The 18,260-nt window shown below is 42.5% G+C and overlaps 2 protein-coding genes across 4 annotated transcripts in view; both read left to right on the forward strand.

Moving 5' to 3' along the window:
* adcy9b (adenylate cyclase 9b) overlaps positions 1-13,435 on the forward strand; it is a 59,751-nt gene extending 46,316 nt beyond the window's left edge. The window contains exons 6-10 of one of the 2 annotated variants that reach the window (XM_086088575.1): positions 1,303-1,511; positions 6,920-7,124; positions 7,206-7,348; positions 8,315-8,338; positions 9,145-13,435. In XM_086088575.1, the coding sequence (XP_085944701.1) occupies positions 1,303-1,511; positions 6,920-7,124; positions 7,206-7,348; positions 8,315-8,338; positions 9,145-10,426 (1,863 nt within the window). In that variant the 3' untranslated portion in view covers positions 10,427-13,435. The remainder of the gene's footprint in view (positions 1-1,302; positions 1,512-6,919; positions 7,125-7,205; positions 7,349-8,314; positions 8,339-9,144) is intronic. The other variant, XM_086088585.1, reaches the window with a different exon arrangement.
* Positions 13,436-14,171: 736 nt separating this feature from the next.
* The window catches only part of crebbpb (CREB binding lysine acetyltransferase b), a 56,287-nt gene continuing 52,198 nt past the window's right edge, over positions 14,172-18,260 (forward strand). For both annotated transcript variants that reach the window (XM_086088608.1, XM_086088617.1), the window contains exon 1: positions 14,172-14,991. In XM_086088608.1, the coding sequence (XP_085944734.1) occupies positions 14,907-14,991 (85 nt within the window). In that variant the 5' untranslated portion in view covers positions 14,172-14,906. The remainder of the gene's footprint in view (positions 14,992-18,260) is intronic.

The following is an 18,260-nucleotide window of genomic DNA, read 5'->3' on the forward strand; positions in this document are numbered from 1 at the left end:
AGTTCCAGACGTGTTATCTCCTTTTGCATGTATATTGTTCCCAGAATGCATTGTGTGGCGCATTTAATGAAGTTATAAAGACGTTAATCCTTGTCATATTATTTTTGTTACCGTTTTGTGTCGTATTTAACAGATTAATGTCGGTCTAAGATTTTTAAAAATAAATTTTTAAACAAACCGTAACATTAAGTTAAGTAGTAAGTAAATAATGACATCCAGGACTAATTCCGTGTAAAAGCTGCATTGCTCATCTGAGGACTGCATGTGAAATTACGAATGTATTTGTTTTGATTGTGGCCGGCTGATTAATTGGTCCGACATTACACATTTTTTTACTTTACAAAATCGTCTCGTGGGCCGGATTAAACCCCAGGGGCCGTATGTTTGACACCCCTTTAGAACATACTTTTTTCTAAACATTTTATGCTTGTAATTGTGTGTGTGTGCATGCGTGCGGGTGCGTGCGCGTGCGTGTGTGTGTGTTGAAATACATTTTGGGTTTTAAGAAAATGTATAAAGCTTTTGAACGCAAAAATAACATACATTTGGACTCAAATACACAACATTCGTTTTATTAGTCGCTCCAGTCCAGTGTGAATATCGACAATAAATATTTTTGGAATACTATCTAAGCACCATATCCTCTTTCCAAAGCCAGACACAGCGGTGGCCCTCTAAAAAAAAAGAAAAAAAAAAGTTTTTTTCTTCTTCTTCTTCTTCTTTATTTTTTTATTTTTTTACATATTAACATGGTTAAAAATGTGTAATACTGTCTAGGTGTGTGTATGATTAGATAATTGATTTTGCGTTGTTGAAGGCATTCATTCAAAAACCAATGCACACCTGGGAAATCACTTGCAGCCCAACAGTTTGGCAGTCCTAAATCTATTTTTTTGTCCCTGAAACTGAGTATGGCTTCATGCTTCATAGATGCACATGCATGTTTATATATGTGTGGCTGTCCTTGGACTGATGAATCTTAATAGCTGTCTGTGCATGGCACCCATGGTCTTTTTGGAATTCCATATTTTTAATCCCCGATTGTGTCCGAATTCTGCGTGTTTCTTCTGATTGTGTTTGTTTGTTCAGTGGGGTTGTGTCCTTTAACGTTCTCAAGACTGCGGCAGAGAAATATCCCGCAGGACATGAGAAGTGCAGCAATTTTATTGTGAGGCTGTGGTGCTCTCTACTGGTGTACTTCAGAAATGCACTTTTACTGCTTAAGTCCAATGTGTCAGTCTGCACAAACATTTAGCACTGACTTGATTTTCTAATAGGATTTCTGTGTTGTTCACTTAACAGGTGGAGGCCAAAGCATCGGTGCAAACCTTCGCCAGTCCAACGTTCAGTTCTTTCCTGGACAAGCTGTTGTGCTCTTTGGTATTTGTGGCTTTGTCACTGGCCTGTTTCCTTCGCTCCGTCATTCTCCAGCTGAGTCTACCCACTCCAGCTCTCATCGTGACCAGTGTGGCTGCCTTGCTGGAGGCCCTGGCTCTTTTGTTTGTTATACGGTGAGAAAACACAGTGTAAAATATTACTAAGTGAGGAACTGGAAGTATGCGGATTAAATGCTTTCAGATTGTTAGAGCTACATTGAAGGCTGAAGAACAGTTCTAAATCTCACTTGTAGTTGTAGGCAAAACAATTGTTACACTACAGCAAGAATCCAAAGTACAAACCCAATTCCCAAAAAGTTGTGACACTATAGAAATTGTGAATAAAAACTGATTGCAAAGGGGTCAGGTGCGCAGTGAGTTGGGTGGCAGCCAAAGGCGGGGACCTTGGCGGTCCGACCCTCGGCTACTGAAGCTAGTTCTGGGGACATGGAATGTCACCACTCTGACAGGGAAGGAGCCCGAGCTGGTGTGCGAGGCTGAGAAGTGCCGATATAGATAGATATAGACGGACTCACCTCCACACACGGCTTGGGTTCTGGTACCAATCCTCTCGAGAGGGCCCTCTTCCACTCTGGAGTTGCCCACGGTGAGGGGCGCAGAGCAGGTGTGGGCATACTCATTGCCCCCCGGCTAGGCGCCTGTGCGTTGGGATTTACCCCGGTGAACGAGAGGGTAGCCTCCCTCCGCCTACGGGTGGGGGGACGGGTCCTGACTGTTGTTTGTGCGTATGCACCGAACAGCAGCTCAGAGTACCCACCCTTTCTGGAGTCCTTGGAGGGTGTGCTGGAGAGCGCTCCCCCTGGGGACTCCCTCGTTCTGCTGGGAGACTTCAACGCTCACGTGGGTAATGACAGTGAGACCTGGAGGGGCGTGATTGGGAGGAACGGCCCCCCCGATCAAAACCCGAGCGGTCTTTTGTTGTTGGACTTCTGTGCTCGCCACAGACTGACCATAACGAACACCATGTTCAAGCACAAGGGTGTCCATATGTGCACTTGGCACCAGGACGCCCTAGGCCGCAGTTCGATGATCGACTTTATAGTCGTGTCATCGGATTTGCGGCCGTATGTGTTGGACACTCGGGTTAAGAGACGGGCGGAGCTGTCAACTGATCACCACCTGGTGGTGTGTTGGCTCCGATGGCGGGGTAAGATGCTGGTCCGACCAGGCAGACCCAAATGTATTGTGAGGGTCTGCTGGGAACGTCTGGCAGAATCCCCTGTCAGAAAGAGTTTCAACGCCCACCTCCGGCAGAGCTTCTCCATTGTCTCGGGGAAGGCGGGGGACGTTGAGTCCGAGTGGACCATGTTCCGCGCTTCCATTGTTGAAGCGGCCGATCGGAGCTGTGGCCGTAAGGTGGTTGGTGCCTGTTGGGGCGGCAATCCTCGAACCCGCTGGTGGACACCAGCGGTAAGGGATGCCGTCAAGTTGAAGAAGGAGCCCTATTGGGCCTTTTTGGCCTGTGGGACTCCGGAGGCTGCTGACGGGTACCGGCTGGCCAAGCGGAATGCGGCTTGGGTGGTCGCTGAGGCAAAAACTCGGGCATGGGAGGAGTTCGGTGAGGCCATGGAGAACGACTTCCGGACGGCTTCGAGGAAATTCTGGTCCACCATCCGGCGTCTCAGGAGAGGAAAGCAGTGCGCCATTAACACTGTGTATAGTGGAGATGGGGTGCTGTTGACCTCGACTCGGGACGTTGTGAATCGGTGGGGAGAATACTTCGAAGACCTCCTCAATTTAACCGACACGCCTTCCTTTGAGGAAGCAGGGTCTGGGGACTCTGAGGTGGGCCCCCCTATCTCTGGGGTCGAAGTCACTGAAGTGGTTGGAAAGCTTCTCGGTGGCAGGGCCTCGGGGGTGGATGAGGTTCGCCCGGAGTTCCTAAAGGCTCTGGATGTTGTGGGGCTGTCGTGGTTGACACGTCTCTACAGCATCGCGTGGACATCAGGGACAGTGCCTCTGGATTGGCAGGCCGGGGTGGTGGTTCCCCTTTTTAAGAAGGGGAACCGGAGGGTGTGTTCCAACTTTAGAGGGATCACACTCCTCAGCCTCCCAGGTAAGGTCTATTCGGGGGTGCTGGAGAGGAGGGTCCGTCGGGAAGTTGAATCTCGGATTCAGGAGGAGCAGTGTGGTTTTCGTCCCGGCCGTGGAACAGTGGACCAGCTCTACACCCTCAGCAAAATCCTCGGGCGTGCGTGGGAGTTCGCCCAACCAGTCCACATGTGCTTTGTGGACTTGGAGAAGGCGTTTAACCGTGTCCCTCGGGGAGTCCTGTGGGGGGTGCTTCGGGAGTATGGGGTACCGGGCCCCCTGATACGGGCTATTCGGTCCCTGTACGACCGATGTCAGAGTTTGGTCCGCATTGCCGGCAGTAAGTCGAATTCGTTTCCTGTGAGGGTTGGACTCCGCCAACGTTGCCCTTTGCCACCGATTCTGCCCCCGCGACCCGACCCCGGATAAGTGGAATTGAAGACGGAACGGAACGGAAACTGAATGCAATTATGTGGAAGTGCTAAATTTTTATATTTTATTCAGAATATAACATAGAGAACAGGTCAAAAGTTTAAACTGAGAAAATGTATAATTTTAAGAGAAAACTATGTTGATTTTAAATTCCATGGTGCCAACAAATCTCCCAAAATTTGGGACAAGGCCATTTTCACCACTGTGAGGCATCCCCTCTTCTTCTCACAACCGTCTGCAAACGTCTGGGGATCGAGGAGAAAAGTTTCTCAAATTTCCATTCTTGTCTAACACGCGTCTCTCTAACTGTTCAACTGTCTTGGGCTTTCTTTTATTGCACCTTCCCCTTTATGATGCGCCAAATGTGCTCTAGAAGTGAAAGAAGTGGACTGCAGGCTGGCCATTTCAATACCCGGCCGGATCCTTTTCCTACGCAACCATGATGTTGTAATTGGTGCTGCATGTGGTCTGACATTGAGAAATGCAAGATCTCCTCTGAAAGTGATGATGCCCGGATGGGAGCATATGTTGTTCTCGAATCCGAATATACCTTTCTGCATTGACGATGCCTTTCCAGATGTGGAAGCTGCCCATGCCACACGCACTCATGCAACCCTATACCATCACAGATGCAGGCCTTTAAACTGAGTGCTGATAACCACTTGGCTTGTCCTTGTCCTCTTTAGTCAGTATGATATAGCGCCCCAGTTTTCCACAAAGAAATTCGAATCGTGATTCGTCTGACCACAAAACAGGGTTCCACTTTGCCACACTCCATTTTGGACCAGAGAAACGCCTGCGCTTCTTGGTCTGCTTTAGAAATGGCTTCTTCTTTGTACTGTGGAGTTTCATCTGGCAACGGCGGCTGGCACGTTGGATTGTGTTCACCCACAATGTTTTCTGGAAGTCTTGCTGAGCCCTTTGTGTGATTTCCCTTACAGTAAGCATTCCTGTTTGCGCTGCAGTGCCGTTGAAGGGCCGGAAATCACGGGCATCCAGTATGGTTTTTCGGCCTTGACCCTTACACACAGAGATTGTTCCAGATTCTCTGAATCTTTGGATGATGTTATGCACTGTAGATGATGATTAATTACTTCAACCTTTTAGCAATTTTTCGCTGGTAAACACCTTTCTGATATTTCTCCACTAGCTGCGCAACATTGGAGGAATTGGTGATTCTCTGAGAAACATTGCCACTCCGAGAAGCTCTTTTTATACTCTAATCAAGTTGCCAATGGACCTCATTAGTGGTAACTGGTCTTCCAGCTGTTTTTTTTAATAAGTGCAATTGACTTAGCCTCTTATTGCTACTTGTCCCAACTTTTTGGAGATTTGTTGGCACCATGAAGTTTACAATCAACATATTTTTCCCTTAAAATTATAGTTTCTCAGTTTAAACTTTTGACCTGTCATCTATGTTCTATTCTGAACAAAATAAAAAAAAATTGGCACTTCCACATAATTGCATTCAGTTTTTATTCACAATTTGTATAGTGTCCCAACTTTTGGGGAATTGGGTTTGTAGGTAGGTAGGTGGGTACTCTATTTAGAGTAAATTTGACTTTATTTAGAGTGGTACCAAATAGACCCAGTTTTAGAGTAGGCTAATATTTACACTTGGTAGAGAGTTAAATCAAGGACTGGGGAAAAAAAATACATAAAAGTGACTCAAGGGTGAGGAATGAACTCACAACCTTCAGCTTGGAAGGCTGCTACACTACCATCTGAGCGATGCCCCTCCTATTGTTTGCTTAACTCCAAAAAAGAGACCAAAAACATTGTTTTTGGTCTCTTGGAATTAGGAAGATTCCAACTGACATGAGCAATATCTAACAAGCAGGAGCTGCGTGGCTCAGGGAGTAGATGGGTCTACCAAGCTGAAGGTCATGAGTTTGTTCCTCAACCCTTGAGTGACATTTATTATTTTCCAATTCTTTATTTTACTCTCTTCCAAATATAAATATTACTCTAAAACGGAGTCCATTTGGTCCCACTCAAAATAGAGTCAAATTTACTTTACAGAAGATAGATAGAGATGTGCCTGACAGATAGATGAACAGGTAGATGGATGGACAAATAGATGGATGGATGGACAGGTAGATATAGATAGATGGTTTACTGTGTCTGTTTTAGGACAATGCTGGAAAATAATGATGTGTAAGCCTCTTCCTTGTAAACTGTGATGTGCTTACCTTGCATTGTAAGCTTTTGGTAAATGACAATGAAAATTAACTTAATTATGTCTGTTCAGTGTAAACATTTATTGTGCATAAACAAGCCAAAGAAAGATGGAATATTTTCTTAGAACGTAAAAAAAAAAGTTTGATTTTCTTTCCATAATTTACACTTAATACACAACACACAATAAGAGAAAACAAAATACTGGAGTCTGCAAACGTTTTTAGCGTGTACTGCCCACTTTGGAAAGCTGAGGCCTGACAATGTCATGGATTGTTAATACAACCATTGTCTGGAAAGACCAGGTGATGTAAATCCCAAAGATTTTAAATTCTCAGACGCATCTCACCTTGCCCCAACACTCAGTGAAGACTAGGAAAAAACAATGTCAGGAAAAGCCTACATGAACAACTGAATATTGAAACTAAAAATAACTGATCCTCACAAAGCGGGAGAAGGCTATATATGCCAATATCCTCTGTCCGGAATGTAATCAAGAAATGACAGTCATCAGGAACAGTGTAAGTCAAAGCAAGAACTGGAAGACAGAACAAATCACAGGATTCTGAGAAAAACAAGTCAAAACCCATGTTTGACTCCACGATCCCTCCATTGGAGCTGTGTATAAAGAGATACTTGTACTTGTTCATAGAAAAGTCTTCAGAAGAAAACCCCATCCACGTCCTCCTCACTACAAAAATCTGTTTTAGAATTCCCAAATGAACATACAGACATGCCTGGATGCATTTTGGAAACAAGCTCAGTGGATCGACTATAGTACCACTTTTTTCCTGGGTTGCCCAAACTTTTGATCGTCATCCATGTATGATGTTAAATTCTATACATCAGTGTTTATTGCTTCTTGTTTTTTACCTTCCCAGTATGGCGTTCTACCTGGACAGCGCTCTGAAGTGCACACGCACGCTGATGAAAGCCGTGTCGGGTTGGATGCCGCGCCACCTCATCGGCGCCGTCACGGTGTCCTTGCCTGCTCTAGCTGTCTTCTCGCACGTCACTTGCGATATGCATCACTCCATTCAGGTGGAGCATCACAGTGTTATCATTATTATTTTCTCCACTTGGCAGGTGCGTTGTCATCACAATTGTTCTGCCAAATTAAAATAATCATTCTGTGTTGTTTCCCCCCCCCCCCCACCTGCCTTCCAGTTCACAATGTTCATCTGCTGTGCTGTCATCATTGCTATCATTCAGTTCTGTAACTCTTGCCAGCTCTCCTACTGGATGCGCTCAAGCTTAGCAACTTTAGTTGGACTGGCACTTCTTTCACTGCTCTTCACGTCTCCCTGCAGGTAGGACAAAGTTAGCCAAAATTTCTCAAATGAATTGTCCACTGAGTTAGCAATTTACTCAATTGGGCCCGACTGTTAAGCGTTTTTGAGGCCGATTCCAGTGTTTGGCAGAATGAAATTCCGATAACCGATTAATGAGCCCATCCATCCACCCATCCATTATCTGAACTGCTTATTCTTATGTGGCAGTCCTCGCTATCTTCGGGCAGTAGGCGGGGTTGCACCCTGAACTGGATCCTAGTCAATCGCAGTGATTAATGGGCGGAATAATTAAAAAATATAAAATATATATACAATGTATAACTTTATTTTGGGTTCCTTAACACTTAACGAACATTTGACTGTTTTACAATACTTTATCCTTTAATATTTGTTTAACTATACAACACAGAGAAAAAAATCTGCCATTTTTTTGATGGGGGTGGTAATATTCTAATATCAATATCTTCTGTCTTATGTTGCCATATGTAATAAAAAAATAATAATAATAAACTAATATCAGCCGATTAAATCGATCAGCTGATTAACTAGTCTAGCTTTAATCCTAAATATACAGTGCTGTTACTTTCATTTATTATACAGGGTTTCCTTGAGATACAAGTGTATTTGTTCCCGTGACAATGCTTGTATCTCAAATCGTCTTTATTAATTCTTTGTAGCTTCCCCAAAGAAACTAGTGCTGAACGATTTGGACATTTCGTATCTCGTTGTTCACGGTTGATATCTCAAAATCGATATGATATGACTATGGGTTCACTGAAAAGTAAGCATTTTTCTTAAACATAAAAAAAAAACATTATTTAAAGTGCAGTTTTACTGGTTAGAATCACTATCGGTCATCAACATTAACATAAAGTCACCAATAAATAAAGTGAAATCCAAAAAAAATTTCAGCTCTGCTGTAACAATAAATAAATACATATATTGTGTATAATTTGTATGTACTGTATGTTTTATTTCCTCTAGGGTTGCTGCAAATATTTTTTTCTGGTAAGTCCCCCCCCCACTCCTAATGATTAATTTTCACACATGGTGAGGTATTGGGTACCACGTCTGCCTTGTGTAGGTTCAAATCTCAGCTCAGGTCCTCCTGTGCGGAGTATGCATGTTCTTCCTGTTTTTGCAAGGGCCTTCTCTGGCCACACCAGCTTCCTCCCACATTTTAAAATATGTTCATTGAAGACTCTAAATTGTTTATTGAATGTTTGTCTATCCATAGCCCTGCAAGTGTCTGGCATATTGAAATTGCTCTACTTATTATTCTCACACTCCTGGTAACGGTTACCTTTTTGAGAGCCTTACCATACTCAAAAAGTCAAAATTTTGCAAACACTTATATCCTGGCAACAATATGTTTTAAGGCTTCCCCTGGAGCACATGAGTGTGCCGTGCACATCACATCATCTGAAGCGGTTGAGAATCAATATTAAGCTAACAACAAGCATAAAACTAAATACATCACCATTACCCACCTAGATATGCTGATTATTAAGTGTATTTTCTACACGTGTTTTCTCAGTTGAATTTGCTGTGAACAAATTTTGCTGTGAACAACCAATCGGAGGACAGAAAAATATTGACTCCTTCGAGGGCCAGTGCTCCTGCCCTGTGAGAATGAATCTGAACTCTGACTGGTTAAATAAAACGTTTACTTATTGTACATGTACTGGAAGCCAATTGGATGAATAGACTGGAATAAATTAATACCATTTTATGGAATACATTTGACAATTTAGGTTTAAATTGTAACGAGATTTTGTGGACAGCCTGAATACTGTACATTTTCTCTCCCGCAGGTCAGACAAGCCGTGCAACAGCAGCAACAGCTCAGCCCTCAAATACGAGATGCAGACTGATGGGGACGGTGAAGCCCACCCCAAAGACCTGCTGGGCCCCGAGGCCTGCGTGGCCTTTTTCCTCCTCCTCCTCCTCGTCTGGTTCCTCAACCGGGAATTCGAGGTGAGTTACCGCCTCCATTACCATGGCAACGTGGAGGCCGACCAGCACCGCATCAAAATCCAGAACATGAGGGATCAGGCCGACTGGCTGCTCCGCAACATCATCCCCATCCACGTGGCGGAGCAGCTGAAGGTCACGCAGAGCTACTCCAAGAACCACGACAATGTGGGCGTCATCTTCGCCAGCATCGTCAACTTCAGCGAGTTCTACGAAGAGAGCTACGAAGGCGGTAAGGAGTGCTACCGGGTCCTCAACGAGCTGATCGGCGACTTTGACGAGCTGCTGCGGATGCCCGCCTTTGCCAATATCGAAAAGATCAAGACCATCGGCGCCACGTACATGGCGGCGGCGGGCCTCAACGCTCAGCAGTGCGCCGCCGCCGCCCATCCTCACGCTCACCTGCGCGCCCTCTTCGACTTTGCCCTGGAAATGATGCGCGTGGTGGACGACTTCAACAAGAACATGCTGGGCTTCGGCTTCAAGCTCCGTATCGGGTTTAACCACGGGCCCCTCACCGCCGGAGTCATCGGCACCACCAAGCTCCTGTACGACATCTGGGGAGACACGGTCAACATCGCCTCTCGCATGGACACCACGGGCGTGGAGTGCCGCGTCCAGGTCAGCGAGGAGAGCTACTGCGTGCTCAGCGGCATGGACTACGACTTCGACTACCGCGGCACCGTCAACGTCAAGGGCAAAGGACAGATGAAGACCTTCCTTTACCCCAAATGCGGCGACAGCGGCTCCGTGCCCCAATACCAGCTGTCCGTGTCCCCGGAGATCAGGGCGCAGGTGGACGGCAGCATCGGACGCTCGCCCACCGATGAAATCGCCAGCATGGTGCCAAGCACGGCGGCCAGCAGCAGCATGGTGCCCAGCGCCAGTGCCGGATCCTCTGCCAAAACGGGGCTTTGCCACGAGAGGGGCGAAGGGCTTCAATGGCGTCCCTCCGCGCAGGTCTGTCACGCCAGGCGCTCCGTGTCGCACAGCGGCCTGACGTCCGTGCACGTCAACAACTTGGAGGGACCGCCTTTGGTCGCCAATAGGAACCGGCTCGTCGTCTCGGTGGCGGTGAAGCCTGCCCAGAAGGACGAACACCAGGATTCCAACAGACTTTAAGCATTTTCAAGGCTTTTATCAAGTGGGAAACCTTTTTCCTGTTTTTAGTAAGTCCACTGAAGACCGCATTCATGAAAAATACTGTGTATGTTTGAATTGCGTTCCGCTCCCCTCTTGCACCTGACAGTAGGGATTTGAAGTAAAACAGTGTAGAAAAGCCCAAAGGTAAGCCTGTTTTTTGTTATGCTGGAAACTTGAGCGACTGACATTTTTATGGGCTTGTGCCAGGTCGAAGGAAGGATATAATGAACCGCATACTTGATTATCTCTACCTTTAATCTGTCTTCTTTTAAGTGCCTTTAGCATAGAATAACTTCTAGACTTAAGCCTTTTTTTCTGAAAACACTAAAAAGGGAACAAAAATGCTGTAGATGTATCACCGTTTTGCTTTCTAAGGCATCTTTTTTTTTTGCCGAGCTTTTGCCTTTGATTAACAAACGACTAACCTTACAAGCGGAAAGTGCTACATGATTTATAGTTAAATGCTTTCCATGTTTGTCATGAAAACACCAAAGTTGTTTAAGAGACTTGGGGGGGCGAAGCTGCATGTTGAGTGTGCGTAACTGCATGTACAGTATACATGGCGTGTGGGTGTGTCTTTACGTCTGTTGGGATTAGATCAGCCGTAAAGCTAAGGGATGACTAGGAACCTTCTTTTATATGTCATGTAGTGGGGTTTTTTCCTAAGTAAAATGGCACTCTGTATCAGCTAATAAGCACGCTTGAAATTATCATTCAAAAAGGTGAGGCAGGAAGCTACTTTTAGACTGTTGAATGGATTTTTGGATTAGAGCAAAGATCAACTGTCGAATAATTATTATTGCCATGTGCCATTGTTCATGTCAATCTTCTGTCCTCTTACTGAGATCGTAGAAGCTAGATGCTTTGAAAAAAAAAATTACATCACTGTTTTCACTGTCGTATTATTATTATTATTATTATTACTATATTGCTGCCCCAAAAGTAAAAGTTGCTATTTAATATATCAAAACTTTCCTGGAAACACATGCCTCAAAAGTCACTCAAAAACCTGGAAGTCAACAGAGTTCCATTCCTATGGCAGTGACGTACCCCGGATTGGTACTTAAATCACAGTCTATTACCAATTTTCTTTCTACTGTAATGACAAGTAACTGTGATATTCATGTAAACTATACAGTGGAACACTTTATTCACAAGAGATAGGGACTAGGTTGGCCCTTGATAATTGAAAATCTACTTGTAATTGCTGGCCATTGAAATGCATTTGGGTGGGGTGGTAATGTAAACATAAAAAAAAAAATCTTTTTTTAATTTATTTTCAATTTGTCACACCAAGTTTCATCCATCATTAGAGTCCTCCCCCTAATGTTTATTTTATTTATTTTATTTTTTTTACACTTGTATGACATTGAGTATAGTTTTAGATGGCCAGTGATGAGCACGTCTGCCTCACAGTTCTAATAATCTGTGTTTGCATCCCAGCTCCAGCCTTCCTTTGTGTTTGCAAAATAAAAACAAATGAAGGCCCAACAAGATTCCACTGTGCTATATGAAGTTATGTTGATGAAATGGATTGTGTGCTCGGGGGCAAAACAATTGAACAGTTCAAATCAGACTGTCCTAAAATGAGTAAGCAGTACAAACCAAAATTATTGATATTATAAAAATCTCTTTTTTGCCCATTCGGCTGATTAAATTAAATTAAATTAATGTATCATTTGACATTATCCTATGTGATGCACATATGTTTGTATTGTCGTGGATATCTTGTGCCTTTAATTTTCCTGTCTGTATCAACATCAACTAAAGTATATTGAGTAATTGATGGATATTTTTTTTATGTATTTGAGTCGTGCCTTTTTTTTTTAATCAAGTTATTGTAAACATTACAATAACAAGCCATTCAGCTGACTTGTTGACGTTGTCTTTGCTTTCCCTCGCTTGCCTTATATTATGTCCTGTATTTCTGTAGGTTATAGTTTGGAGAACACTAGATGATGAATGGATGGATAATGCAAATTGGATCAAAGCAATTTTGTGCTTATGAGCACACAATTCTCACCAAATGTGTATTTATTACCACAGTAAAGGTGTGCATTAGTAATGATCCAAGAATAAGTAGGCTGCTTAATAAGTTTCAGGTGAAGTGCATATTTTTGACTAGTTTTGACACTTAAATTTATTTATTTTTATTAGATTTGATTCTGAATTACTGTAATTAACGTCATATAAGTGCTATAAGTGGATCATTAATACATGTTCTTGCTTCTTGCACTGCAAAGATTAAATTTAAGATATTTGTTGTTTGACGTAAGTGGCGTTCTGAGCCAGGAAAGTGGCATGCTGGGAAATATTGATGCCAAAGAGTGTCATTCCTGTCTCGTCTGCATTAAAAAAATAAAAATAAAAGTTTCTCGCGTGTCTGCTTGTGGTGAGCACGTTCATCACAACTTGTTTCTAAATTCACTGTTTGCACATGGTTTTATGTAGCTTACGACTTTGTACTGCATAGTATCTGAGTATTTTCTATTATTTATATTTGTGCATGTATTGAATAACAAAGGACTAGCTCATTTATCAATTTTGGAATATTATATAGTACATGTGTACACTTTGCCTGCTTGTGTGTTAAATTGTGTTTGTGTTTTGAAAGGGACTCACTTATTAAGCTGTAATAATTTCTTGTAACATTTTTCTATATACTTGTCCTTTTTTTTTGGGAGTCTCAACTAGCCAAATAAAGACACTTCTAAATGTCGTAATTTTGTAAACCTTAGGCAGTGCGAATAGCATGCCACACTCATTTTTCAAGACTTACTGTTATTGTTGAATTGTTTTTTGTTTTGTTTTGTATAAAGCACATTTATGTGGTAGGCAAATTATTCAATTTCTTCTTTGTTGTTAAACGCTTTTACTATTTAACTTGAGATGAATGAGATGTGAGAAATTAGTGAAGTAATTTTGCTATTCACTCCATACCAAAATACTAAAAAATAAAAAAAGAACTGCTTCCCTACTGTGAACATACATTTGTTCTGTAGTTGATAGTTTATAAACGTCTATTTAAAAAAAAAAAAGCTGTATTGTGGCTGCAAATCCAAGACTAGTTTATGTACTTGTGGTATGTAAGCCTTTTTTATTTAATTTAAATGTTTAAATACCCACAGACACTTGCTTCTGTTGCAAAGGTACATTAGCAGTGCTAGTACAAATTTATAAATTTTTATTTTAAATATATTTTTTAAATATTGTTGTTGAACTGCAGACAGACAAAAATGTATTTTTCAAGAAATGACATTTTCTACATTTTTGAAATTTTAACTTTTTTAATTATTATTATTATTGTTATTAGTGAAATTGATAGTTCTTAGGATTGCAATTTGTCGTATGCCCAATGCCCATACGACATATAACTCTCAAATTCCAAGTTGTTAAAACCGTTTGTTTGCACAAAAAGAAAAATACACAAAAACACTTTTTTTCTCATCCCCCCCAGCTGTAAAGTGTATTCCAAAGGAAAGAAAAAGTGAGTGCCTATTTTATTTTTTTATACTAAAATTAAAATCAAATTTAGAAAAGTTTTTGCACGCATTTTCGAAGAACGCATACCAGGAATACAATATTTTTAGTCTTACGTCCACGTGACGCACGGTGGGACACAGGTTTACGTCATGACGTCATATTCACGCCCCCCCTCCACCCTCCCCCTCCTCCCCCACAGTCTAGCTGGGAAGAAAAAAAAACTTTTTGTATCGTAGGAATCAACAGCCGCCATCTTGACGCGGCTCAGAATCGGGATTTCTGGGGGGGAATTAATTGTCAAAAAAACGACCGGAGCCACCCACAGCGGACCCCGACCGGCATTTTGTTGGCCGAAATTGAAGCGCGAGTTCTTCCGGCGAGGATTAATACAAACATGTGAGGGCTACTCTGGATTTTGTCGTGCCGAGAGCCCACCGTATATTTGATTTCCCTTTTAGCGAGCGGCGCTTCTCGCCGCCCGTCCGCCCCGAGCCGCCGTATTTTCCGGCGCGACAGCAACCGGAAAAATAATCCATCTCAAAGGAAATATTTTTCGATTTTTGCTCTTTTTATCCGAGCCAGAGGTGGATTTTAAAGGGGCTCGTTTCGACGGCGAAAAAAATGACTCCGTGCGGATGCATCGCCGGTGGTCGCCGCAGAAATGGCTTCGCGTTCGCTTCGTGTAATATTTCCTGATTGATTTTTATTCATTCCTCTCGACGCGAGAAAATTTTGGATGCAATTATTGGGGATAATTATGTGGGTGGTTAGATGTTGGATTATCATGGGGTGATCTCCGGCGGCGAAGCGTGGCGCTGTTGCCTTTCTTTTGAAACCTCCTCTCCCCGGGCAGCATTTTGCCACTCAAGGCAAAACAAAACGAAGCCAGTTTAATTGATTCCTTTTGACGCGCTGTCATAAGAGAGCGTAATTAGAATAAAAGAAGCCTGGGACCACCCCTGGTTGGACACCCAGAATGGCTGACAATCTGCTGGATGTCGGACCTCCCACTGCAAAGCGACCCAAACTCAATTCACCTCTCTCGGCGTCGGACGACCCAGGTGAGTGCTGCTTGTCTTCATGTTTGATTTGTCACCAGGGTTAAGATGTCAGTGAGATGAGGCCAAGGTGCCGCAGTCAAGTCAAAAGACCACCCCTGTCTATGTTATACTGAGGGATCGCAGGTCTTTATCTCCTGTGAGCTACTTTTGACACAAAGTGACAAGTAATATACATTAACATGGCTCATTTCCATAGCACAAGTTAATATTCTTGTTTTGCACATAACACTCATCACAAATACTAATCTGGGACAAATATTGTGGAAAATAATTCATAAACACAGTTTTATTTTTTTAATCGTGTACGTGCACTTTATTTAGGGATGCACTGACATGAGGGCTGCACAATTAACTGAATTTTAGTCATGATCATAGGGGTGTGGAAATTGGGATATTCATACAACAGCACATTTTTTGCGAAGCATTTCACAACGATATTCTAATCTACGGTAATATTTAATAATGAAAACATTTAAATTCTATCCAGACTATATAGGGTGTTTTATTAGATTTTTTTTGAATACTTGTCACTTAAATGTCTCCTATTACTCCAAAATGACAGATATCACATATTGAGCTGCAGTAAGTGCTGGTGTACCACTGCCAACTACTGTACGACAGCTATCAGAATTAGAAAAGGTTTAACGAGGTCTGTGGTGAATATTTCTGACAATTGGTTTCATCCAGTTTCTCCATCATGAGAGAGATTAGCAGTTTGATGTGTAGTAATAGGTCTACCATTTTCCAGCTGCTACAGCAAGTCAAATGAAAAAAAACCCCCGCTTGAATTTGATATATGGAGATTTTTATGTAACTTGTAGATGGTCCTTAAAACAGACGATAAGAGAAATACAGCTGTTTGCACCATTATTACGTATACATTTGAAGTGACAACAAATGCAACTGCAATCTTTTGGCCGATAGTTTACGAAATGTTCTTACAAATAGTAGCAAATGTAGCGATGATGCAGAGTACAGTGCAGTGTGTGTAAGAACTTGAATGTTAAGTGAATATCTGGCAAACTTTTACCCGCTCATATACAGTAATGTATTATGTAGGTGATGGCTGCGTTATATCTCGCCTACATTTACTTGCTTTGTCAATGGTACAGTGCGTGTTTGCTCAACTCGGCGAGGGTTTCATGTGTCTGTTGCTCAGCTTTACTTAGCCTATATAAGTTCAGTAAATTACCATTGCAGAGTTTTTCCCGGCTCAAAATGGTGCAGAGATGGTACGACCGATACTAGGTATTGGTTGGTGTCTGTGCCGATACCAGTCTCATTGTCAGGTATCGGTACTCGCGGCCACCCTCCTGCGGCCGTTTTACGATCAAGAACTAGCATTTAGAAATTATAGGAATAGAAATTTGCCGTTAATTGTATGCAATTTTAAGGAAAAATTATATTTTGGGATATATACGTCTTTCTTTAAAAATCGCCACCCAGTGCAGAGGACGTGAGATCGAGTCCGGGCTTCGGCCTCCCTGGGTGGAATTTGTATGTTTTCCACGTGCTTGCGTGTGTTTTTTCCTGCGGGTACTCCGGTTTCAAAGACATGCATGGCAGGTTAATTTAACACTCCAAATTGTCCATAGGTGTGATTGTGGATGGGTGTTTGTCTCTGTGTGCCCTGCGATTGACTGGAAACCAGTTCAGGGTATACCCCGCCTACTGCCCGAAGACAGCTGGGATAAGCTCCAGCACCCCCGCGACCCTTGACGACAAGCGGTTAAGAAAATGGAGGGATGGATGGATGGATGGATGGATGTTATCGGTATTTGGTATCAGTATCGGTGACGACTTGAGTTGAGTATGTATCGGTCTGAAACAGTGGTATGACCATGCACCATGATGTGCATGTATTCTGTAAATTCAACTGACTAACTTTCTTTCAGAGGCAACATACTTTAAGTTAAGAGTTCCAATAAGAATATGACTTTCATTAGAACAATTCTGCCATAACATTTCACAAGTGGCAAGTTTTTGCCAGGATTCAAAATAGGGGTGGGCGAATTGATATTAAATCGTGTGAGCATTTGATGCAGGGCTGACAATCTGTCATTTGTGTGAAATCATTTAATCGTGATTCAAAGCATTTCATCTCATTTTCTACCACTGACTGAAGACAAATTCATCGTCCATAATACAGCTTCACGCCAAACGACAAAGATCAGGCGAAAATCATATGCAAAGTGTGCAAAGAGAGGATGAAGACAAGTTATGGCAACACTACCAAGGTTTTTCCTGGCCGGAATTACCAGGTTTTTCTATTTTAAGGTATCGGTTAATACCAGTATCGGCCGCCTTTCTGCGGCCGTTTTATGATCAGGAACTATAAATGAGAAATTACATTAATTAATAGAAAGTTGCCATTAATTTCATGCAGTTTTAAGGAAAAATAATAGGTATTTTTAAAAATCATCTGTCATTTTTGGGTGGGGAATTTTATGTACTAGTGGTATCGTATTTGGTATCAGTGCCAGTGACTACTCAAGAGTTGAGTATCGGTGTTGTGCCACAGTACCTACTCCCATCAAAAATTGTATCCCCTGCCATGGGATCTTATAACTTTTACCACAGTAAAGTGGAGATTCTTTGATGAAAGGTTCCTATTTAAGGTATTTAAACTTCAAACATCTGGAATAAAAGTTACAAAACCTTGTTTCTAAAACAGAAAAACACGTGTTCTCCATGTATTTATTGAAAAACATACCTTGTACCCACGGCAGGGGGTCAAAAAAAATTTGCGGCGGTAAGTACTTTGGCACAACACCTGGTTTAAACCAGGAAGACATAATCAGGTGCCCGTCAGCCGGCCAGCGTCATGACAAAAATACACAATATATACTACAAACATTTTACATCAACATTGAACCTTATCTACAGTTTCATATAGACCACCATGAATGAAATATTGCCGTTATGATTTTGCTATCTGCACGCAAAGCTCGCCGTGAGCTTTCATTCATTCTGAATGGAGAACTCAAATAGAACGTACCATCAGTCTCATTCATTTGGCCGCGAGGTTCCAGCAGCTCTTACAGGGAGGCCTCCGAACCATCTTCCCCTTTGGGAAAACCAAAGCTTCACAGCCTGCCTAGCATCATAACCAATCAATTCAGTGTTTCCCAACCAGGAGAATGTGAACACATTTCGATTCAAGCTCAGATGACTGATGAAAATAAAACTATACTATTATACTATGACTGTGAATATTATTCTTGTTCAGTGTTTGCCTGTTGTGTAAAGGGTACTAATGTAAAGTCACT

This window comes from Leptonotus elevatus, chromosome 1, assembly GCF_054856555.1.
Source record: "Leptonotus elevatus isolate MCC_2025b chromosome 1, RoL_Lele_1.0, whole genome shotgun sequence".
Classification (NCBI taxonomy): Eukaryota; Metazoa; Chordata; class Actinopteri; order Syngnathiformes; family Syngnathidae; genus Leptonotus; species Leptonotus elevatus.